Source organism: Arabidopsis thaliana, chromosome 3 (genome assembly GCF_000001735.4).
Source record: "Arabidopsis thaliana chromosome 3, partial sequence".
NCBI classification, from domain to species: Eukaryota; Viridiplantae; Streptophyta; class Magnoliopsida; order Brassicales; family Brassicaceae; genus Arabidopsis; species Arabidopsis thaliana.
In genome coordinates this window covers 659,480-682,002 of record NC_003074.8, presented here as the reverse complement: position 1 = coordinate 682,002, position 22,523 = coordinate 659,480, and the positions used below count along the sequence as shown (strand labels likewise).

The window sequence follows — 22,523 nt, the reverse complement described above, 5'->3', positions numbered from 1 at the left end:
TTTTGTCAATTAAAATATTGATATAATTTTAAGTCTTAACGATTAATCACTTAGATAAATTAATAACACCAAAACAGAGCAGCGAAATATACAGGTTACACCCTAAATATATTTCAATCCCACAAGGCTGCTAATTTTAGTTTACTTACATAACAACTGTTGATGCATATTCCCAAAGACTAAACACCAATCCAAATCCACTAAGAAAAACAAAACACATCTCACAAGTGAATGAGCTCATTGTTTTTAGACGATTTCTGCTTCTTCTGATCATTTCCAGAGGCAGATGAAGAATGACCCAAACTATTCTCACCAAATATTATCTCATCCAGATCATTCATCATCATCTCATCGCTGCTGCTTCCGCGAGAGTCTTTAGGTTTAGTAGCAACAAGAATCATATGGCTGGCTCTGTTGCAGCTAATTAGAAGAGACTGAAAATAGATATATGCTCATTGAGCTTATTAGAAGAGACTGAAAATGCAAAATAGCTCAATGAGCTTTATTGAAATGTAAAGAAGAGAGAAAGGTGAAAGCTTTAGGTTGTCTTCAAGAGCAAAATAGATTTGGATTTGATTTCATACAATAGAGAAGAGAGAAATAGCTAACAAGAGAGAAACTGATTCCAGGTCCAAACTAGAGAAAAATGAACTCAAAATAGATCAGATCAAATAGTAGTACCATCAAAGAAGAAGAATAAATAGAGTATACCTTGGAGAAGATTACTGCCTGCCATTTCTGATAAAGGACGATTCCTCTGTCTCTGTGGTATGTGGATATGTGATGAATGAATGACGCAAACAAGAATTATGGAGAGAGAGAAAGGAAGAAGAAGAAGAAGATTTTGTGTTTATAAAATGGTTTTGACATTCCCCGAAGATGTTAAGGACATATGAACTGCTCGGACCAAGATAACTCCAGATCATCTTCAGGGTCTCAGATCCATCTTCTCGCTAAGCAAATCAACAGTTCCACTGGTACTAGAGCGATTGATTCAAACCTAACACTTATGACTTAAGAACAACAACGCGAGTAGGAAACTGATTTTGAGACTGTGACACAGAGGTTTTAATTGAGAAGAAAAATAATCTACGAGGAGGTCAATGCCGTACGACAAGTGAGAAGACGCGTTAACTTTAAAGGAATATTTGGACTCTTTCTTTTTTTTTTATCTCCATGGCATGAAGAAACCACGAGTCTTGGATTTGTTGGTTTCAACTTTTTTTATACAAAAACAATTTCCTTTGCTTTATGAAAAAAAACAATAATAAGGAAAGTAAATATGATTTCGAAAATGCCAGAAAGTAATTGTTTTTAAAAATGAAAATGGGCCGTTCAACATCTCAAAGGCCCAAATTTTGCCGATATAAAAAAGATTGGGAACAACACTTTTAAACATATTAAGGAGAGACCTATTCGTGTGGCCAAACACCAGAATATCGCCAAAATCGTTGAAACTTGAACGAAGAAACAGACTTGTCACAGCTCAGCCGCCGGAAGACTTTAAGGTAACGAATCTTCCATTAACCGTCCCTCGTAGATTTATTTCTACAATTGATAATGCTTATTAGTTTGTTGTCTACTTAAATTCCCTATTGGTGAAACCCCAGAATCGTCAAGTAGCTTTTTTATCGATTCAATAGCTCCAACACAGCTTTTGTATGTTTAAAACTAGCTTATGTTTTTTACTTGATTCCGAGAGAAACAAGTACTAATGCACTAGTTTCTTAATTCACTTTTAGATTCCCAAAATTTGTTACTATGTTATTTTCTTATCAGAACACTGATTTTAGTTACCACATTGATTCAACATTGTTTGAGTTAATGATAGTTGTGAATTTTGTTTGCTAATTCTTGTAGGAGGTATGGATTTGGTGTGGTTATTAAGTGTTTTACTTGTTGGAGCTGCACTTGGATATTACATCAGCACTTTACGACAAACCCGCCGAATCTTTCTCTCCTCCAAATCTGTCGCCATAGATGCAGGATCCAGCGGGAATAAGAAAACCAAGTCCAAGGAACCCCTCGAGATAGAGAAACTCGCTGATTTTCGCAAAAATTTCAAAATGGTACCTAGCCTCACTCTGCCTCCTTGTCTTTGTATTGCACCAAGATACCAGTAGCTGATATAAATGCTTCTTGTTGTTGTTGTTGTTGTCTGTGTAGGTTTTGGTTGTGAGGAATGATCTTAAAATGGGTAAAGGGAAGATTGCAGCTCAATGCAGGTGATTATCAATCCTCTTTCAGTTTTCAATTGCATTTCTTGAATTCAATTAACAACTCCTTTTCTCTTGTTTTGCATATTATATGTAGTCATGCAACTTTAGGTTTATACAAGAAACTCCTTCAACGGGCGCCAAAAGCCTTGAACAGGTAGGTATGCGGTATGCCACACCATCTCATACTCTACTTCAATTCTATGTTTCTTTTTCAGGCTACGGATGGAATTAACAGTTACTTATTGCTCTTGCAGATGGGAATATTGTGCTCAGCCAAAAGTTGTTGTCAAAATTGAAAGTGAGGAAGAGATGCTAGTTTTGCAAGTGAGTTTACTGAACATGTGCTACGTAAATATACTTGCCCTTTGCAAGATTGCAGTTTCCTAGGTATTGAATAAGAGAAGAAGAAAAAGTCATAAGATCCTCCTATGTGAAGAGTGTAACAATCTTGTTGATACCGACAGGAAAGAGCAAAGACCCTGAAACTGCCAACCCATATCACCATTGATGCGGGAAAAACACAGATCGCTCCAAGTGAGTTTCTATAGTTACTGTTATTTGGAATCCTCCTGCTTAACCCTAGTCTGACATTAATAGAAAAACTTAATATGCCTACTTGTTCTCTTCTTTTCCAGATTCAAGGACAGTAATGGCTATTCTTGGTAAGTTATTATCATCTATGAGAAGAGATGAGTTATATCACAAATTGTAGTTACAAGTGCAATTGTTTAATAAGTCTATTACTTGTGCAGGACCTGTTGATAATGTTGATGAAGTAACAGGTGGACTAAAGCTTATGTAATAACTCTTGGATTCGACATTACCAACACTCTGGCAGAAAGGAGAGCATGCTAATTGGCTCCCAAGTTTTCGACATTTCTCGGTGACAAATCTGTTTTCCCTTCTTCTGAGTAGATAACTCCATTTTACATGGATTTGTACAATTGTCTTACTAGAAGATAATCATATGACAACATTTGCTGATTATCCACAACATTTTAAAGATGAAGTTTTGATGCTCTCCTTTGTTTTGTCTATTGTATCTATAAACTGAAGCGTTTAAGCTACGAATTGATTTTGACTGATTTTGTCCTAAGGAGAGTCTAATTCCTGCGCAACAGCTAATCAAAATATACAGCATAAGTGTTTCACTTCTTGCTATAGTTAGTGGTCGTTTGCTAAAATAGTATTGATGTCACTGTATATCGTGCTACCAATTACTATATATTTCCGGGAATACTGCTTGTAATATCCATTTCAAATGTTTGTTTATTCTGAGTTCTAGCATTTAGCATAGTCAATGAATGCGTATACACTCAAAGATTGTTAGTTGTTAGCAACATGTGGGCTAAATCTATGTAACTCGTGCAGGACTGGTTGAAGAAGACATGTGGGCTAAATCTATGTAATAACTCTTGGATTCACAAATCATTTGACATATCTCGGTGACAAATTTGTTTTCCCTTCTCCTTAACCATTATTGGGGATCGTTTTCGAATTTACATGAATTTGTGCAATTGTCTTACTAGAAGATCATAATCATACGATATTTGCTGATTATCCCCCATACATATAAAGATAAAGAGTCAGTTTTGATGCTTTCTTTTGTTTTGCATATTGAGAGACCTTTATCTCCATAAACTAAAGTGGCTAAAGCGACGGGTGGAGAAGTGACTCACACGCATAGCAAAGTTTTCTTGCCCTAAAACCAACAATGATAGCTTTCTCTTCAAGCTATCAAAATTTCATCAAAGAATAATATGAAACAATAAATAACACACATTTTCCATGGAATCGCACCTACACACATATACTTCCAAATGTCTTTGATTTGAGGATGAAGCCAAAAAAACAAAACACAAGTATTTCAAACTATGTATATATATACCTTTCTTTCTTCAACCCCAAGCATTATCAAACGCAGCTGAAGTAATCGCTTGAACAAACTCTTGGAAATCAATACAACCATCGCCGTCTCGATCAGCTTCTTTGATCATTCCCGTTAACTCCTCCGCCGTCAACGCGTGACCTAGCTTCGCCATCGAATGGGCTAACTCCGCCGCCGTTATGTAACCGTTTCCATCGCGGTCAAACATTCTAAAGATGGCTTTAAGCTGATCATCCGTGTAAGGACACTTGACCAGATCTGGCTCGACGAGGGCGACGAACTCGGAGAACTCGACCAGTCCGTTGTTATTCCGATCTGCTTTCTGGATCAATGTGTCGAGTTGGTCTTGACTCGGCTTTAGACCGAGAGATCTTAGAAGTGAGCCTAACTCGAGCTCCGTCAAACTTCCATCCTTGTTCTGGTCAAATGATCGGAATATCTCCCGGAGCTCCGCTAGTTGTTCGTCGCCTAGTTTCGCCGGCGCCGGTTTGCCTCCGTCGCAGCTCATCTCGAATCTGATTTTGAATACTGTCAAGCTTCGATTTCGATGAACAACATTTTTCTTTTTAGAGTTGATTTGTTTCTTCTTGACAAGTCAACGATGACAGGTAATGGATTACAAATTTCAAACGAGTAAAGATTTTGATTTTCTTATTAATGAGCAAGAGAATAAAAATTTTATTTTATTTAAATCAAATAAATGATTGTGGATGGAATACGAAATTTTTTAAATTAAATTATTAATTGAACCAATTATTGGAACGGTCAAAGGTTGTTCGGTGGAGGGAAAACAGTCGTGCTAAGCGTTAATTCACCGGAACTGGTTTGTAGAAATGGATGCCAAAAGATTTCTTGACAATAGAAAAATGTTATAGCTTTGATTCGTATTTTAAAGAAGATAATATTTTCGACATTTGTTAGCTATATATGAATCGAGTGTTCGACATACGTTATATATTGCATGCATGAATGTTCAAATTTTCTTTCAGAGTAACTATTTTATCCTTAATATATGGTCTTTATCAATTCTTTTAACAAATTACATGTTTATTAATGTTCATATCCTCTTTTAAAGCAATATATCCATGAGATATCTGTGAAATTTATCATATGTAAAATATTTATATAGTTTTCAGAAATAGATATATATCATATAAGCTATATAAATTACAACTAATGGTAATATCATATGTAATGTTGTATGTAATGTTAAAAGCAAGTTTAAGATTGATACAAACGACAAATGGATCTGGTTCGGTTGCAGTTTCAGAGCTTAACATATGCATGTACATACACTTTGATTCCGTGTAATCAATGACTTGATCCTTTTAAACCACTTTGTTACTATATCCACACGACACACGTTCTTCCTTTTTACTCTCTCTTTAGATGATTTCCTTTAGACGAAATTGGAACATTAGTTTTACTCAAGAAACTAAAAGTGAAGGACTGATAAAAAAACACTAAAGCAGGTAAGATTTGGCCACAGGTTAACCAAAATGCCAATTTTTGCACTTAATGTAACAAAAATAAACAAGGATCTCTAAAGACATACACAAGAACAGAAGAATATCTCTCACTTTGAAGCATCTCCTTTTCATTCTGTCAGTAACAAACAAAGATATTGCAATGCAAAAATCTTTTAAGGCAATATTTCTCTTATTTTATTATACATTGACAAGAATTAGAGTTACAACAGTTTGATACATACATACATAGTACCTCCTTTGGTCATATTCTTTTTGTTGTTGCGGCTCCACAAAATCTTAACCCATCTGCGATAACAAGACAAAGACGAGGGGTTTGGTTTTGCACAAAATTTAAATTTTGGAAAGTGTGTGGTTTATAACATATCAATATAGATAGACTGATTACCTCGTGAGGAAAGATTGTGGCCTGTGGCAATCTCATTTTCTGAGAGCATCTGATGTGAGAAGTCCCATCTGTTCAGTAAGATGGTTCATTTGTTGATTCTTGCTCCACACATTACTCAGGGTTGATTGTAACTCTAGTTGCTCCAATATCAGTTCATTTTCCACTGATCCTGAGATTAACTCATCTGTCTCACCAATCACTGGGCTCTCACCAATGAACTGTTCCCAAAAAGAATCTTGGACTTCAGGAAGCAACTCATTTAAGGTATCAGCTTCTAGTTCGAGTGCGCCATCCAAAACAGCCATTATTGGATCCAAACACTCTCCATTATCTGTCTCGCATCCAACAAGATCCGAACTTGAGCTCCCAGAAGCTGCTGCTCCTTGCGTTGGAGGTAAGAGATCACCTTGAGAAAAAGGCAAATTGGTCTCCATGACTTGATTTGTTTCACAAGGCTCGTGGTACTTCATTGCAGGATAGAAGCCTGCAGGAATGGATGAAACATCTGCCAATGTAACTTCAGGTGATCCATTTGAGGAGCTCCCATTGTCTGAAATGTTAGAATTTGGAACATCGCCCAAAAGAAAGCTACCATTATTGCTTGAGAGAGATTCATGGCTAGGTGCATTACTCATCTGCTGTATCTGTTGAAGCATAGTGTTTGTTGCATCGTTCATCGATGACTGATATCTCACAATCTGGCGGCTAAGACCATTAACCCCATGACTGCCAGAATTCATCTGGTCCTCAACAGGTAGCCTCCTCTTTTTGTTGCTTTCAGAAATGTGTTGGTTTGCTTCATTACTCTGCTGAGAAAATTGGTTTAAGAAACCTGGACTTTGGACAGCCTTTGCTAGAAAGGACATCATCTGTTGCTGCCTCTGCTCCATCACATGAACTTTCTGCCCCACATTCTGCAGATGATGTTCGGTAACTTGTTGTTGCTGCCTCAACCTTACAAGTTCCTGCATAAGGACGTTCTTATCGCGCTGAAGTCTTTCCACTTCCTCTTCGAGTCCAAATTTGCCCACTTCAACGCACGCACCCACAGATGAGTGCTGAACTTGAGGTTGTTGTGGAGGCTGCACTTGTGCAGGTTTTCGCCGGACAATACTCTTTAGTATTTGCTTTTGGCCTCTTAAAAAGCCCTCGTTTGCAAACTCCCAGCGGTCTGGATCAACTTTTCTAAAACCCTGAAAAAAAGAAGCATGGAGAATGGAACAGTCATCAACCGCAAGAAGTTACTTGGATTCCGTTGCAATAGGAAGCCAACATAGAAGATTTGTATAAACATAAAGACCATTAAATACGTTAATAACAACTATTCTAGATATGGTATGATACGTTCACTGGGTCTAGCTGCAGCACCAAACTACCATGGTCCAAGGAAACTAATACAGTTGTTAGTGTATCGGCATGTACCTGGACGGACAAATACAAACGAATGGAAAGCTAACATGGGACAACTGATAGAAATTTTGTTTTGTGACTTAAGAGGCCAGAAATGGAAGTGCTGAATCAACCAATCGTCAGACACATATGAGCACATGTCCAAATAAGCCTGCAAAGTTCGTGGAACCTTTTGGTAAGTAAATAAGAACAGGGGAGGAACAAGCTACGCAAGAGTATACACTTGTTAGTTTTGCTTGACCTAAGAAAATTCATTCCAGCCTCACAGACACGGATGCAAGCTCAGATACTTAGAAAAACAAAAACATATATGCCTGCAGTTCACAGGGTATACATGTACAAAAAACAACTGAAGAACAATACAAATATGTGAAATTATCTTGCACGAGTTTGTCAGAACCCAAAAAGATCCAATCTTAACAGTTAGTGCAACTAAAATCAACATTAACACAACCTACTAGACGTGCATAGTTCAACCACCAGCGTCAACAACTATATAGGAACATCAATCAGTAGCATCATACTATACACTAAATAGGAGTCGACTTCTCAAAGCACCTTCTTGCAACCTTAAATCATTCGTGAGTTTTATCAATAACTAATGCTTAATTCAACCACAAAAAAAACAAGAGAGTAAAATAAAAATGAAGCACATAAAGTAAGATTCCCTAAAATCGAACTACGAAATTGAAGAAAATCGAATCAATGAAGAGAAAAACAAATAAAAAAGAATCGATCGAAGTTCACTCACATAAGTATTGAGCTGTCTGACGAAGCTGGAGAAATTGTTGTGCTTGAAATACTTTGGTAGAAACTGTTTGGCGAACTCAGGCACGTTCCAAACCACGAAGCTGTTGTTTCCGCTGCTCCAAGACACCACGTCGTCCGTCAATGGATCGTCAACCATATCGTACGTTTTGCTCAGAAAAGGCGGAATGGAGCTCATCACCGCCGTCGAAGATTTCGCCGTCGCTACAGATTCGCAAACCGTTCCCATAAATCAAAATCGCAATTGATTCCGGTGTACCGTCTTCTTCAACAATTCCGAGATTCACTACTCCGGTCTTCGCAAACCTTACAGAGATTTATATTCGAAGATCATCTCTTAGCGACGAAGAGAAGAAGAAAGAAGCTCTCTCTCTCTCTGTCTACACTTATATTAAACTCTGGAGATAGCTTTTACCTCTGCTCTTTTATTTATACACTCTGATTTTTTTAATTCCAGAAAGCGGTGGAGTTTCGCAGAGTGATATAACGTGTCGTAATCTCTACCGTTGATCTGATTACCTCTGCAACGTCCGATTATTAAATTAAAAAATTAGTTTTGTTGTTAAGATAAGAAATACCACGTGGGCTGGACTAACGTGCTTGGCCTTTTTAAAAAAACATTAATTAACGTACGTACCTGGTCTTTTTCTGATTAACGTATCTGGTCCTAAGCTCTTTTTTTCATACGTGGCACTGGACTCGCGTTACTTTTCTCAATTTTTTCCATTTGCGTTTCACGTTTTTTTTTGGATAATTTTCTGCTACTCAAAGTTTTGTTGTTACGAAAACGTTGAGTCTCTCTCTCTCTGCTTGCCGCCGAGACGGCCAATAATTTTTTTTTTAAGACAATATTTATAAATCTGAAATAAACATCGATCCAGATTTGTGGATTATAGAAATCTTATCAAATTTTATAAGATTATTTCTTTCTATGATATCTAACGGCTCATCATGTAAGACTAATCTAAATTTGTAACGAAGAAAAGTGGAAAACACATAACAAGTGTATTGGCCCGCCTAATCGAGTTAATAGGGCAAGGAAATTCTCCTTTACTGCCTAACTCTTCTCCAGTTTGATTTTTATTTTTTGTTGTGGAGGGGAATATTTTAAGGTTCTCTTACCATAGTACAGACTTATAACGAATAATAATAAAAAGCAGATTATGAATCGAAAGTACGAATTTTTTCAAATCCATTTTTTTCAGATAGAAAAAACAGTACGAATTTTTATTGTTAAAAATGGTTATATTATTGAAAATGGAACAATTTTTCATTTAAGAGAATCGAATATTCCATTCATAAATAGTACATTAGTACTCTCCTTCTAAAAGAGGCACGTGATTGGTTGTCGCAAAGCACACGAGCCAAGATGCTTCACTTGGAACGAGAAAAAGCCCCAAGAGACAGAGGAGAGGGCAAAGCAAGCAAGCACCTTTTTCTTTCCCATGCTCGAAACTCGGTTCTTGATTGATTCCTTCGCCGAAGATTAACCAATCAAATCCAAACAAACCCACTCAGATCCAGATTCGTTAAATCTATCCGGATCCATTTACTTCAACGGGTCGGATCCAGTGATCTGGCACTTCACAATGGGAAGTGGCTTTTCTGGTTCTTCGGATACCAAACAATGTCGCGATTTCCTCGAAGATTCATAGATGATTCATCAATGGAAGATGCAGGAATCTCTCTTTGCCCAAGTATTCACTATAGACCTATAAACCCTAATGATCTAGATCGTTTGGAGCAAATCCATCGCGATATCTTCCCCATCAAGTATGCATCCATCTACTTGGATTTTCCTATGTTGGTGTCTTGTGAAAAGATTTCTAAAGTATTGATTTTTGTTTTGTCAGGTATGAGTCTGAGTTTTTCCAGAGTGTTGTGAACGGAGTTGATATCGTCTCATGGGCTGCTGTTGATCGGAGCCGGCCTGATGATCACTCTGATGAACTTATTGGTTTTGTTACTGCCAAATTTGTGCTTGCCAAAGATAGCGAGGTTAGTTTTCATTCTATGAATTCGTCTTTTTGTAATTCGAACAATAATGATCTTTCAGGTCCTGTAATCACCTTGAATGTTGAACTAGTTCATAATGCTTATGGTTTTTGGTTCGTCTGTGATCATGTACACTAAATAAAAGTTATTTCACTTGTCAAAAATCTTTAGAACAGCGGCTTGTAATAATGTCTGAATTATGATTGAATAATCTGTTTTGGGAGCTCTGGTAATGCAATTGAGTCTAGTGTTGTTTTTATCTTCTTATTATCTATCTTCATCAGCTGGCAGATGGTTTCTGTGTCTTGCACAGATAGATGATCTTATACATTACGATTCCTCGAAAGGAGAGGAGACTTTGATATACATCTTGACACTCGGAGTTGTAGAAACATACAGAAACCGTGGAATCGGTACATGACTCTTATAATACTAATAAGTATCTGAAACATGTTCTATATATTGCTTGGTTTTATAATTTCTGATGTTTCTGCAACTTTTTTTAACTCTCAGCAATGTCACTTATTAGTGAGGTAATTAAATATGCTTCCGGTTTATCTGTGTGTCGCGGAGTTTACCTTCATGTGATTGCACACAACAATGCTGCGATCTGTTTGTACAAAAGATTGATGTTCAGATGCGTGCGGAGATTACATGGATTTTATCTAATCAATCGACATCATTTTGATGCGTTCTTGTTTGTCTACTTCATCAACGGTTCTCGAACTCCTTGCTCACCCTTGTAAGGAGATTTACTCACAGACAAAACAAGTCTTTGATTCTCTTGTACTCTATAATGGTTTACAACAATTTACTGTAATTTGCAGAGAGGTGGCGATGTTTGTTGTGAATTATATGAAGAGTGGTATCAAGTCAGTGGCATCTAAGCTGGCTAACAAGGATGAGAAAGGTTTGAAATGGCTGTTTTGCAAAGACACGGATTGTGTCTAACCCTCGCAAACCAAACCGAAGCTAGGGTCATCATCAGCGTACGAATTCATTTAACTTAAAACTATATTTCCCATTCATTTGATTTCTCATTGTGAACTCTGTAATGAAAAGGTAAATAGTCACCGTTAATGTACTGTTTTTTGGGTTTTATACGCTGATCATTACGTGTTTATAAGGTGTAAGGAAGTTCTTATGAGTTTTTCACCACCCTTCTTAAAATAGTTAGCTTGGTTGAAAATAGCTCTTTTGCTTCATTGGCAATTATCCAAAAACAAAATCACCAGCTTAGGATGTCAAAAAATAGGTTAAACGATAATTTTATTTACTTCCCTCAAAAAAGCCTGAGAAAATCCCCATCAAAGGCCAAAAGAACAGAAAAAAGTTTTTTTCACGCGGTGGCAATGGCAATGGCGTCTGCTTCTTCCTCCTCCTCCTCCATATCCGTCATCATTTTCCTCCTCTTGGCGCCTCTCTGCCTTTCACGTGAGCCACCTTCACAAATCCCAAACGGAACCCTAGATCTCTCTTTACTATGGTACGGCCAATTCACGCCTACTCAAAAGGAGAGGGTTCACGATTTCATAGAATCGCTTAACTTCGACGCCAAGGAAGGTCTTGACCCGAAGGTATCGGCGTGGTGGAAAGTGGTGGAGAGTTACCAAGAGAGGTTTGAGGTGAAGGATATTTACCGACAGAAGAAGAGTAACAGAACCGTAGCTCCGAGGATTAAGGTGAAGGTTGTCCGGAGTTATGTGGATGAGAAGATGAAGTATGGAAAGGAATTGACAATGGGGAACGGTGAGAAACTTGTTGAGACGGCTATCGGAAATATGTCGAAAGTGGTTCCCGTGGTATTACTTTCGGCGCAAGTTAGGGCTCATGGCGTAGGGTTTTGTGACGGAACTTGCCAACATAACGCCCTAGCCAAAATTAAAGGTTTGATTTTCTCTTCGTTTTTTTTTTCCGTCTACATCTCTCAGATTTAAACCTGGATTAATATGGCACCGTGAGAGATCGACACTAGTACAATAAATATATTTTAAGTATGTCTTGATTTTCTCCTCGTTAAATTGCATAACATTAATCTATTTTACCCTTGAGAAAAAGATTATTGGTTCTACATAATTTTGTAGCTTTTTTAGTTTGTTCTAAAAGATTGTAGTATTAGACAACAAACAAAAGAAAAATTTGACGTCATTACGTAAATCCCACGCAGGTCAAAAAGAACCACGACGGTACATAATGGTAAGCAACCCGGAGGTGGAATGTCCCGGAGAGTGCGCTTGGCCTTTCCACACGGCCGATAAGGGTCCACGTGGCATGACCTATCAACCGGCAAGTGGAGAAGTCGGAGCTGACGCACTGGTTATTCAGCTAGCCACCGGTTTAGCCGATTTGGCCACCAATCCAGATCTAACCAAGTCCTTATTCAAATCTGAGACGACACCGTACAACGATGACGTAAAGAAAAACCATGAATCTTCGTCAATGTATATTGTGGACCCTGCAACCAAGTGCACTCGGGTTTTTGGATCCGGAGCTTTTCCAGGTTTCACTGGTAGAATTCGGGTTGACCCGATTACTGGTGGAGCCTTTAATTCACACGGAATCAACCACTTGAAATTCTTGATTCCTTCTATTTGGGACCCTAAGACCAAATCTTGCTGGACTCCTATGTAAACCGTTATTATTACGACATGTTACACAGTTTTTACCCTTCATGAACTTTTAAGGTTGTTTTGTTATTGGAAATATTCAATATACTTGGAAATACTTCATGAACTTCTAGTTCCAAGTCTTCATGAACTAGACTTTGAACGATCCTCGTGTAAATTAAATTCTGTGAGAAAGAAAATCCATGATTTAGCAGATAATACTACAGTATTTGACAACAACAACAACAAAATGTTGATAAGTAAGAAAATAAAGCTCGAAGATTTGTAACTATTCATGATTTTAGAAAATCGGAATAATGAATAGTGTACTTATTTGGACACTGAATAAGAAGTTACACAAGTCCCGATTGAAATTTAATTTACTAATGATCGTTACAAAATTATTTGTCTCTTTGTCATCAATCCTGTTAGTGAATATTAGAATTATTATTCATTGTAAACAAATAGGATCATCCAGATTGAGAAGTAAATAATTTTATGTATGTTACAAATGAAATAATTAATTGATCGTAAAACCTCTCTGACCTTATATATATCGAGTCTCACTATTCAACTTTTTCATTGCACTTGTCGTACAAAGGAGTAAACATTGATATGGGAAAGGTATGTGCATTCCTGTCTTTGGTAATTCCAGTAATTTGTTAAGTAAATTATGTGAACTTATATTTTGTGTTTTGGATTTGGTTCTAAAGAACAAGCAAAATGGAGAATCAGACAACAAGTCTGAAAAGAAGAACCAGAAAAATGGAGATTCATCAGTCGATAAGTCTGATAAGAAAAATCAATGTAAAGAAATTGTTCTGAAGGTTTACATGCACTGTGAAGGATGTGCATCACAAGTTTCTCATTGCTTGAGGGGCTATGATGGTAATACTCTATTAAAAGAAACATTATTAGATTACTTTCCCTCTTTAATGGAATCATATATATATGGTCTCGATCATAAGAATCAATGTCAAATATTTAATCATTTATCATTGAGTGAAATTGTACTATAATTTAACTTAAGCATTATCTAGTCTGGTTTCAGTTTTATTTTTCTTTCCTGTAATCTAGAGAAGTTGTCTATTAATTCCCACAATGACATAACGAATAGTAATCTCTAGTTCTTAAAGCATCAATTAAAAAATAGGATTACCGTTTTTTTCTTCTTACTCATGACTCATAAGTAGCTATTATCTTATTTGTCTTATAGGGGTTGAGCATATTAAGACAGAGATAGGAGACAATAAAGTTGTTGTGTCTGGAAAATTTGATGATCCGTTGAAGATATTACGAAGAGTGCAAAAGAAATTTAGTAGAAATGCTGAGATGATTTCCCCAAAACATAACCCTAAACAAGATCAGAAGGAGCCACAGCAAAAGAAAGAAGTAAGTTATTTCCAATTATTTCGTGTTAGAACTTAGATATATACTCTCATTTATATCATACCTTGTCTAATTAATCTGAGAATAACAACTAACATATCTAATCATTTCTAAATATTTTTTGCATGATTTTAGAGTGCTCCCGAGATCAAAACTGCAATTTTAAGAATGAACATGCACTGTGAAGGATGTGTTCATGAAATCAAAAGAGGCATTGAAAAAATAAAAGGTAATCTTTGTATATACATATAGAAATAATACGATATCGAAAGTTAAAAAAAACAACTTAGAATATGTTTGTTTGTTTTGACAAATTAAAAGGCATTCAATCGGTGGAACCAGACCGGTCAAAGTCAACGGTAGTGGTACGAGGAGTCATGGATCCTCCAAAACTTGTGGAGAAAATCAAGAAAAAACTTGGGAAACATGCAGAGCTTCTAAGTCAAATTACAGAGAAAGGCAAAGACAATAATAAGAAGAACAATAATAAGAAGGAAGAAAGTGATGGAAACAAAATCTTTAGTTACCCTCCTCAGTATTCATCTCAACATGCTTATCCCTCTCAGATTTTTAGCGACGAAAATGTACATTCTTGTTCAATCATGTGATTTTTTGACCCGTAAAATTAGAGTCTTTTTAAGTTATCTTTTATGGTTTTGATTTCCTTGCTACACATTTCTATATCTCAATAGATTTTAATTTAATTTAATTTTTGAGTGACACTTTATGAAAGTAAGATTTGGTGTCATGTGTATACTCGATTACTAGATTATGTTTGTAGTTGTGGGCCTTTTGTACAATTATTTGTAAAAAAAAATTAACAGGGCATTAGAGTATAAAAAAAAAGAATGTGGGTATATATTATATTTTAATAACTTAGGGTCTATTTTGTAATATAATATAAGTTGAGAGTACTTGTTGCATTTAACCCAAAAAGAAAAAGACAAGGGAGGACGAAGATGAATTGTCTCAATTTTTAGGGTTCATCAAAATTTGAACAAAAGGGACCTGTTTTGCTCAATTTTTGATAGCAGAAGACGAATCTGGATCTGGGGTCACTTCAAGTAAGTAAAGAGTTAACCTTTTGCTTTTTTTTGTACCATAAATTGTGTTCGAATGGTACGATTGAGAAATTGCTTACGAATCAATGAAATAACAGTTAAGATTTTGATGATGAATGCTCATGAAAATCTATTTAAGTTTGATTGAGAAATTGAAGAAGAGAATAAGAAATCGAGAGATTTATTGCGTAAATGGTAATACTTTATGTTTCAGTTCTGCTATTTAGATCCAAGCTTGAATATGTATCCCTTAGCTTTATTTCTGTAGGTTAAGATTGTTTGGTTGTTGAATGTTCTTTGTTTGTGCATTGCCTTTGCAGGATTGAATTAAGAGGTTTTTAAGTAAGTTGAGATGTCAGTTAAAGCAAGGAGAATTTCTGGTAGATTAGAGACTGTAGTAACTAAGGTTAATTATGCATTTGATCCTGTTGACGATGACAAAATCATAAGAAACCGGCTTCTAACCCGAACCACGACCACTCGAGGCGAGCCTCCATTGAAGAAACTTCAGAAGAAGTTCACTTCTTTTGTACTCGAGGTGGATAAAGAAGAAGAGAACTATAACGACTGCGGTAGACTTGCCAAAGCTTTTTTACAGGAACTGTCAACTTTCGAGATTCCGCTTCTGAAGAGCCAAGCGGTTGTGGAAGCAAACCTTAGGGAGAAAGAGAGCTTTAATGAGGTGAAAGATGAGACGGAAAGGCAGATAATGCAGGCGAAAGCTGAGATTGAAGATCTAAAGAAGCAGCTTGAGGAGAGTAAAATAGATAGACAGCATAAAGAAGAGTGTGAGACGATAAGGAAACTGATTTCTGCGCAACCGCCAAGGTCAGAGACAGAGAAGGTTATATATGAATTGAACAAGGAGATTGCTGAGCTTGAAGCAGAGAGCACTGCAAGTTGGAGATTGCTTGAGCTAAGGAAGAAGCAGTTTGCTCTCCTGATGCATGTGGTAATGTCAAAAAACCGAACCTTTTACGTTTCAGTCTTCATTACGTGATCTATGTTTGAAGTTTGAGTTTGTGATTGTGAACGTTTTTGGGAATGTAGGTGGATGAGTTGCAGAACACAATGGAAGATGAGCAGAAGAGTTTGGTGGACGAGATTCGGTCAGCGTCGGAAGATCAGAGGAACATAACCGACGCTATGTCTGTTGATTAAGTCCAAATCTCGATAAAACCTGCATCATGTTTCAAGCGTTTGCTTTGTCATCTGTTTCCTGTTTCTGATATGCCTATGTTAACCAAAACTGCGGCAGCTCAGTATACTGAAACCTGTGATTCGGATAGAAGAACTGAGAAACAAAGATTGTTTCTTTCAAATTTGCAGATGCAAGAAAGATTGTATCATTGTAAAATGCAGATGTTTAAGAAATTATGGTTTGTATAACCGGTTAAGAAATACCAATTTCTTGGTAATGTACTTTTTTACTCCAAACCGAGGCTGAACTGTTGATTCAATTAAACCGAGGTGGTTTACTATAAATTAATTACGTCGTGACGGGTTTGCTTTTGAACCGGCTTAGAAATTAGAAATTAAACAGTGTTCCGCTTTTGACTTGGTTCGATAGGTTTGGGTTGCCCGATCATATTTATGGTTTTGCATTTGAGGTTTTTGTGTGTTTTAGATGTAGTCTAATTTGCCCCCAAAAAAAAAAAATGTAGTCTAATTTTGGTTGGTGCGGTTTCTATTTTCGGTGTCGAGAATAATTTTTACAAGTGTGATTGCATAATGAATATTTCATGCAAATCGATATCCACAAGCAAAGCTTAATGTTGATTTTTGGCAATATTTAATTATTAATAAAAAATAATAATGCGACCGACTAGCCAAATAGGCTTTATTGTCGTAATTGTAGGTTTCTATTTTCTTGAGAAATATTTGAGCAGCATTAGTGTTCGTATGTTAACACACGTTTCTCCGTTATTTTACTTGAGTCTCTCCTGTCTTAATCTTAAACACTAAAAATTAACTTTGAGTGTTTAATTTACACTAGAAATTCTAATGTTATCTTTTTGCTTTGACTCTAAAGACTAAAGTTATACTTTAGATTAGACATACGAATATATTCCAAAAATATTCCACCTTACCATTAAAAGAAGGTGGCATCTTTTGAGAAAATGTGATCCACTGATGATGCAATGTGTCTATTTTAAACTGAATCAAACAGAAAAGCAAAGTATTTAACTATATAAATTTTGTTTGATTAACTCGGATAGAAATCCAGTGATTCCGAACTTAAGCCAAACTCAATTTAACTTCGAATTGTTTCTCATGAGAGCATCTTTGTAGTTTTTAATCTATATAATTGCGATCGATTTCAATGATACAAATTAGTTCTAATTCATTTTAATCATATGAATTCATCATATTAGGTTAAATTTTGATGTGTCCACATTGAACACGTTTAGCATACAGTATTTGTCTTGTTTGTTCCGCATTATTTCACCACAGTTTTAAATATATATATATATAAATATTTGGTATGTATTTGTTTTAAAATCGAAATGATGTTGAGACTATAAATCTTGCTTGTGAATTGTGATATAATGACGTTTAAGATGTACAATGACGTTTTAAATGCTACCATCTGTTTACTATACATCTCTTTTGTCTCCTTTAAAAGTCAAACAAAAATAAGATTGTGTCACTTTCGAGACTCTTATTAGTTCACTTCTTCTTAACCATCCCCAACTAAATTTGAATTCTTAAGATATTATTGAAAAACAAAAACAAAAAGATAATACCTAAGTTTAAACTGAAAAATATATTCTTAACCAATTTTGAGTCATGAATTAATTTTCTTATATATAATGATAATCAGTTTTGTACAGTATCAATGTGTTTGTATACATGGTTGGAAAATAATTAAGACACAAATTGTATGAAAGTTAATTAACAACGTATATGTATATATCTATATCCACAGAAAAAAATAAGACTAATGTTTTACTTTCATCTCTATTCACGAAATGGCCAAGGCTCCGAACAAGTTTGCCTGCGGAGAGAACAACCAAAAAAACAAATAAGAGTTCGTCAAAATTCAAGATTTAAGAAAAAAATATATATATATGTGATCTCTAACTTACTCTATGATCTCTTTCCAATAAGAATCACTTGCTTCATCATCAATTATGTCACACCATGGCTGGTGATCTTGTGTAAAAGTTGAGGTCGACGAAGGGTTTGAAGTATGATCATTATACTTCATGATTTCCTTGTTCTTGACCATCATTTGGGTTTCCTTAGACTCATCAGGAGATGTCGAAATCAAGGGCGGAATAAAATTCTGATCATGTTGATAAGCAACTACTCGAATCGGGCTAGAAAACGAATCCAGAGGCTGATCGTCAATGTGAGAGAGGCCTTGGGTTTGATCATAAGGATTTTCAATATTTGGTAGGTTCTCTAAGAAAGAAGATTGGCCAAAGAGATTATTGGTTGTGTGATGAATGTCAAAGGAAGAAGAGGTATTGTTGTTGCTAAGGACTTGAATCATACTATGTAACAGTTGGGCTTTCGCAACACTTGTTGCATCCAATTGTATATTTTGATTTAGATTCAAGAGGTTGTTGAAATTTGCGGCAGCTAGTAGTTGCGGGAGAGCGGCTAGAACGTTTAGATGGTCGGTTCTTGGCCTATGGGTCACCGGATCGATTCCCATCTGAATAAGTTTCTTTCTAATATGCGTGTTCCAATAGTTCTTTATTTCGTTATCCGTTCTTCCTGGGAGATGACCAGCTATAGACGACCACCTTTAGAAAATATGGACAAAAATATGTTTTTTGGTGGGTTAGTTAAGCTTTATACTATTATATAACATTGTCAAGCTCTAATAAGATAACTAATTATAGACTTGGTAGTATCGAACATTGACGAGTACGTATGCATGTACCAAGAAAACTCCAGTGTAGCAGGTTATTCATATAAATGCGTCTATACCTCAACTAACAAAAAAATAAATTATAATAGCATATATAAAAATATATACTTTTAGACTATATATATGTGATCTATAAATAAGACCGACTGAAAAAGAGACTAAGATATTAGAAATTTTAAATTTTAATCTGTATTTAATAAAAGAAATGTTTCTTTTTTGCCTAGAACCTATCTAATCAAACATTACCATCCTGTAGTTAAATTTTCTTCTTCTTGAATTTTTTTATCAAAATGAAATTCTAAAGTGTTAGCAAAAAAGTTCTATTAAAATCACTAATAATAAAAAGCAGTAAAAAATTCTATAGCACAATAATATTGATTAATTAATAGAAAATATTGATGTGTTTTCTGATTTTTGCTCTTGATGATAATCTCACATATATATAATTTATAATTAATCAAAGTAAGTAAGGGAATTTAAGAAGAAATAAATTAAGATTGATTACTTGTTCCCAAGAAGAGAATGAAGGTTAATGATAGTTTGTTCTTCCTCAGCTGTGAAGTTTCCTCTTTTGATATCTGGTCTCAAGTAATTAGTCCATCTCAATCTGCAACTCTTCCCACACCGGTTTAAACCGGCTTGCTTGGGTAGAGCTCTCCAGCTTCCATGGCCGTGTTTTCTTATGTGATTTATCAGTTTCTGATCTTCTTCTGGCGTCCATGGCCCTTTCTTTAATCCGCTCTCATCGCAACACGGTGATCTCCCCATTTTGTTATAACATCTAGCTATTAAATGTACCTGGACAAAAAGTTAACAAAAGAAAAGAGAAAATAATGGGGTTTAATCAGAAGCATAATATATATATCCTTTGTGTTTTAACACACTTTTGCTAAGAAATCGGATTTCTGATATACATAGGAGATTGTTGAGTGAGCATACAATACATATACATATATATAAAAATATATAATATATACCTTTGAGGTTAGAGATATAATCGAGAAGAGAGAAAAATGGTGAAGGCAAGATCTTAGTTAACAAAGGCTAAGTGTTTTTGTTCTTTGCTTTATTTATAGAAACATAGAAGAGGCTTTCGTCTCGGTCTTGTGTCTTGTCGGAACAAGATCTTAGTTAGCTCTTCTGACGTGTCCATTTGACTTTAATCACATCAAATAAGTGAAATGATGAATTTGCCCTTTGATGAAACTAGAAGAAAAATGATGAGAGGAGAAGGAGATGTTCAAGTTTGCGAAGCAATGTGTGGAATAAAAGTTGCTGCAACTAATTCATGTTGACAATGTAAGTGTCTCAAACTTTTGAAAAGTATGTATAAAAAGTTAGTTACTTACAAGAGCTAAATGCTCAAAGAATCATAGAATATAACTCACGTATTAGCTTCAACTACGGTTCCAGTAAATATTTAAAACTACAGGAAACCTTTATATATACATTAATAAATTTGTAAAATGCAGCATAATTTTTAGTTGTTGTCTCACCAGTCCAATTCAGCCCGGACATTAATATATGTTACTGATAAATAATCGTTAGTCTATAGATTGGTTATAATACATATGGATTTTGAGCTGTGATCGTATATATGCTTATGGAAGATTGTATTCTATGCAGATAATTATGTAGAATAACTTATAATGTTAAGTTGGCAAAACATATTTCCCAAGAGATATAGACAGTGCCTATAATATATGGATTACTGCTCACTGGTCAACTAATGACACATCTCAACCATATACACATCAGATCAAAATGAAAGTCAAACTGTATAATTGAACCGCGTTCGAATACAATCAATAAACTAAATATATTTTCTTAGTTTATGAAAAGATACCTCTTCTCTATCAACTTCATACTACTACGTACGTAGTAACGTAGATATACTTAACAGAATCTGTTTTTTTCACACACATTAGAAAAAAGTAGATGATCTTGTATATTTATCTTTCGCAAAAAAATTACCGTTTATCATTTTCAAGTAGAACTTAGCACTTGTTTAGATTGAATTCACTTCATTCAAAACGATAAAAATAGATATTCAATTAAAAAAAAAGTTTTTCATTATTTAGTAATTGTTATTCACAACTTAGCAATTGTTTAGTTTGAAAACGTTTTTTAAATCAAGGTCTCGATATGGTTGTTCATTATTGGTATAAATCTAGTTTTAAGCACATTAAGACACGCAAACTATTTTGTTTGAGATCACAAACCCATGGGACCCTCCAAAACCCTAATACTTTTAACTACTGATTTTTTTATCTTAATCTTTCTACGTGGCTTTTGTATGTATTGCTGACATCATTTTATAATATGTTATGAACAAACGTTAAGACATCCATAACACATACATGATAGAATTATTAAATACAATTCAACTTAGAAATCTCAATTAGTTTAATTTTCTTATCATTGAAGCGAGAAGAAAGTAAGAATTGTGCATAGAAGTTTCCAACTAATCCGAACGCGACAGCTTTCCCATTTCCCGCAATTGATATCCCTACAGCCAATCACACTTTATAATTCGTCTTCGGTCTTACCTAGCTAATTAAGGACATAATCTTGACTAAAATTTTGCTGATAAAGTGCAATATATACGGTGCTTAACAAAGTTACAAGTATAAAATTTACATATGCAATGGTTTTAATATGTAATCGATCGATAAGATTTTAATGTTGAAAGACGAAACTCGTAAGCAAGATTTCAAGCTACATATATCTTTCATAACAAGAATATCCCTTTCTTATTCTCAAATAAAAAAACTTCTTAACAGAATTAATGCTACAAAAAAATCTACTAAAATTAAGACAACGACAAAACTAAATTATCCTAATCTATAGAATCATTTTCTCTATAATGCACAACCAAACGCCACAAAATTATAAATACGGACGTTAATCCTTTTTATGTGTTTTAATATACATACATGTACACGGCAAGTATAACAGAATCAAGTATAATTTGTGTATTATTATATACGTACACATTTAATTAAAACATCAATATTTGCTAAAAGACAAAAAGAAAGAATACACTCACGCAAGCCAAAACCTGATTGTATGTTGCTACTTGCTATAATACTCGTAGTTACCAGAGCATAACACAACATAACTTAAATAGTAATTAATTAACTTAATTATCTCTTACGAGCCATGCAATGTACGTAACGTTACGTACGTTTGGAATTAGAGAAAGAAAATTTTCATGCACTGTCACTAGTGGACGAAACCAGATTTAATCTTATGATGCTTATGTCTCTTATTCAAATATATAGCAATACATTCTCAAATTATTCTATTAACTTGTTTATGAGTTCTGGCGTTCTGCTATTAATCACCCGCAATTAGGTTTTTAGTCTCCATGATAAAAGAATGCAAAAACCACTAAGACATGAATGCAAAACATTTACTACATACCTG

The 22,523-nt window shown here is 35.2% G+C and overlaps 10 protein-coding genes and 1 long non-coding RNA gene across 20 annotated transcripts; 5 read left to right on the top strand and 6 right to left on the bottom strand.

The window, feature by feature from the left end:
- Window positions 1-3: 3 nt before the first annotated feature.
- On the bottom strand, window positions 4-1,059 carry AT3G03020 (uncharacterized protein). 2 transcript variants are annotated; one of them, NM_111172.3, is made up of 2 exons: window positions 712-1,059; window positions 4-434 (listed from the first exon to the last, which is right to left on the bottom strand). In NM_111172.3, exon 1 carries the CDS (start codon window positions 924-926, stop codon window positions 723-725), a length of 204 nt encoding a protein of 67 aa, NP_566190.1. In that variant the 5' UTR covers window positions 927-1,059; the 3' UTR covers window positions 4-434; window positions 712-722. The 2 variants fall into 2 exon arrangements, with proteins under 2 accessions (NP_566190.1, NP_001078099.1); NM_001084630.1 differs by having other exon boundaries at window positions 29-354.
- Window positions 1,060-1,397: 338 nt separating this feature from the next.
- Window positions 1,398-3,821, top strand: AT3G03010 (Peptidyl-tRNA hydrolase II (PTH2) family protein). Of its 5 annotated transcripts, NM_001337454.1 has the most exons (9): window positions 1,398-1,508; window positions 1,861-2,069; window positions 2,167-2,225; window positions 2,314-2,373; window positions 2,474-2,543; window positions 2,684-2,753; window positions 2,855-2,881; window positions 2,972-3,102; window positions 3,591-3,821. In NM_001337454.1, exons 2-8 carry the CDS (start codon window positions 1,866-1,868, stop codon window positions 3,019-3,021), a joined length of 540 nt encoding a protein of 179 aa, NP_001326403.1. In that variant the 5' UTR covers window positions 1,398-1,508; window positions 1,861-1,865; the 3' UTR covers window positions 3,022-3,102; window positions 3,591-3,821. The 5 variants fall into 5 exon arrangements, with proteins under 5 accessions (NP_001326403.1, NP_186951.1, NP_001326404.1 ...); NM_111171.3 differs by lacking the exon at window positions 3,591-3,821 and having other exon boundaries at window positions 2,972-3,315; NM_001035550.1 differs by lacking the exon at window positions 3,591-3,821 and having other exon boundaries at window positions 1,401-1,659; window positions 2,972-3,315.
- A 1-nt stretch (window position 3,822) lies between these two features.
- AT3G03000 (EF hand calcium-binding protein family) lies at window positions 3,823-4,763 on the bottom strand. Its single transcript, NM_111170.2, has one exon. It carries the CDS (start codon window positions 4,613-4,615, stop codon window positions 4,118-4,120), a length of 498 nt encoding a protein of 165 aa, NP_186950.1. The 5' UTR covers window positions 4,616-4,763; the 3' UTR covers window positions 3,823-4,117.
- An 811-nt stretch (window positions 4,764-5,574) lies between these two features.
- On the bottom strand, window positions 5,575-8,575 carry HSFA1E (heat shock transcription factor A1E). Its single transcript, NM_111169.5, has 3 exons — window positions 8,144-8,575; window positions 5,983-7,175; window positions 5,575-5,882 (listed from the first exon to the last, which is right to left on the bottom strand). The coding sequence occupies exons 1-2, from the start codon at window positions 8,387-8,389 to the stop codon at window positions 6,015-6,017; spliced, it is 1,407 nt and encodes a 468-aa protein (NP_186949.1). The 5' UTR covers window positions 8,390-8,575; the 3' UTR covers window positions 5,575-5,882; window positions 5,983-6,014.
- A 901-nt stretch (window positions 8,576-9,476) lies between these two features.
- On the bottom strand, window positions 9,477-9,745 carry AT3G01225. Its single transcript, NR_140817.1, has one exon. It is a non-coding gene; the product is annotated as an other RNA (long non-coding RNA).
- MCC1 (MEIOTIC CONTROL OF CROSSOVERS1) lies at window positions 9,499-11,346 on the top strand. 2 transcript variants are annotated; one of them, NM_111168.2, is made up of 5 exons: window positions 9,510-9,933; window positions 10,014-10,158; window positions 10,469-10,568; window positions 10,669-10,897; window positions 10,983-11,346. In NM_111168.2, exons 1-5 carry the CDS (start codon window positions 9,788-9,790, stop codon window positions 11,104-11,106), a joined length of 744 nt encoding a protein of 247 aa, NP_186948.1. In that variant the 5' UTR covers window positions 9,510-9,787; the 3' UTR covers window positions 11,107-11,346. The 2 variants fall into 2 exon arrangements, with proteins under 2 accessions (NP_001326201.1, NP_186948.1); NM_001337453.1 differs by having other exon boundaries at window positions 9,499-9,933; window positions 10,014-10,568; window positions 10,983-11,330.
- Window positions 11,347-11,435: 89 nt separating this feature from the next.
- Window positions 11,436-13,005, top strand: EXL6 (EXORDIUM like 6). The gene is made up of 2 exons (NM_111167.4): window positions 11,436-12,042; window positions 12,323-13,005. The coding sequence occupies exons 1-2, from the start codon at window positions 11,508-11,510 to the stop codon at window positions 12,784-12,786; spliced, it is 999 nt and encodes a 332-aa protein (NP_186947.1). The 5' UTR covers window positions 11,436-11,507; the 3' UTR covers window positions 12,787-13,005.
- On the bottom strand, window positions 12,477-12,828 carry AT3G02975 (uncharacterized protein; the record flags this gene model as incomplete). The annotated part of the gene is made up of 2 exons (NM_001337452.1): window positions 12,477-12,778; window positions 12,822-12,828. 2 exons carry the CDS (start codon window positions 12,826-12,828, stop codon window positions 12,477-12,479), a joined length of 309 nt encoding a protein of 102 aa, NP_001327791.1.
- A 371-nt stretch (window positions 13,006-13,376) lies between the features above and the next one.
- On the top strand, window positions 13,377-14,758 carry AT3G02960 (Heavy metal transport/detoxification superfamily protein; the record flags this gene model as incomplete). Its single annotated transcript, NM_111166.1, has 5 exons — window positions 13,377-13,385; window positions 13,475-13,649; window positions 13,978-14,153; window positions 14,286-14,379; window positions 14,472-14,758. The coding sequence occupies 5 exons, from the start codon at window positions 13,377-13,379 to the stop codon at window positions 14,756-14,758; spliced, it is 741 nt and encodes a 246-aa protein (NP_186946.1).
- Window positions 14,759-15,080: 322 nt separating this feature from the next.
- On the top strand, window positions 15,081-16,780 carry THO7 (Tho complex subunit 7/Mft1p). 2 transcript variants are annotated; one of them, NM_111165.4, is made up of 3 exons: window positions 15,081-15,214; window positions 15,532-16,163; window positions 16,262-16,780. In NM_111165.4, the coding sequence occupies exons 2-3, from the start codon at window positions 15,564-15,566 to the stop codon at window positions 16,370-16,372; spliced, it is 711 nt and encodes a 236-aa protein (NP_566189.1). In that variant the 5' UTR covers window positions 15,081-15,214; window positions 15,532-15,563; the 3' UTR covers window positions 16,373-16,780. The 2 variants fall into 2 exon arrangements, with proteins under 2 accessions (NP_566189.1, NP_001327695.1); NM_001337451.1 differs by having other exon boundaries at window positions 15,081-15,406.
- Window positions 16,781-17,991: 1,211 nt separating this feature from the next.
- On the bottom strand, window positions 17,992-20,154 carry MYB107 (myb domain protein 107). Of its 3 annotated transcripts, NM_111164.3 has the most exons (4): window positions 20,072-20,154; window positions 19,600-19,892; window positions 18,301-18,966; window positions 17,992-18,209 (listed from the first exon to the last, which is right to left on the bottom strand). In NM_111164.3, the coding sequence occupies exons 2-4, from the start codon at window positions 19,860-19,862 to the stop codon at window positions 18,173-18,175; spliced, it is 966 nt and encodes a 321-aa protein (NP_186944.1). In that variant the 5' UTR covers window positions 19,863-19,892; window positions 20,072-20,154; the 3' UTR covers window positions 17,992-18,172. The 3 variants fall into 3 exon arrangements, with proteins under 3 accessions (NP_186944.1, NP_001326400.1, NP_001326399.1); NM_001337449.1 differs by having other exon boundaries at window positions 17,992-18,966; NM_001337450.1 differs by lacking the exon at window positions 20,072-20,154 and having other exon boundaries at window positions 17,997-18,209; window positions 19,600-19,991.
- Between the last annotated feature and the right edge of the window lie 2,369 nt (window positions 20,155-22,523).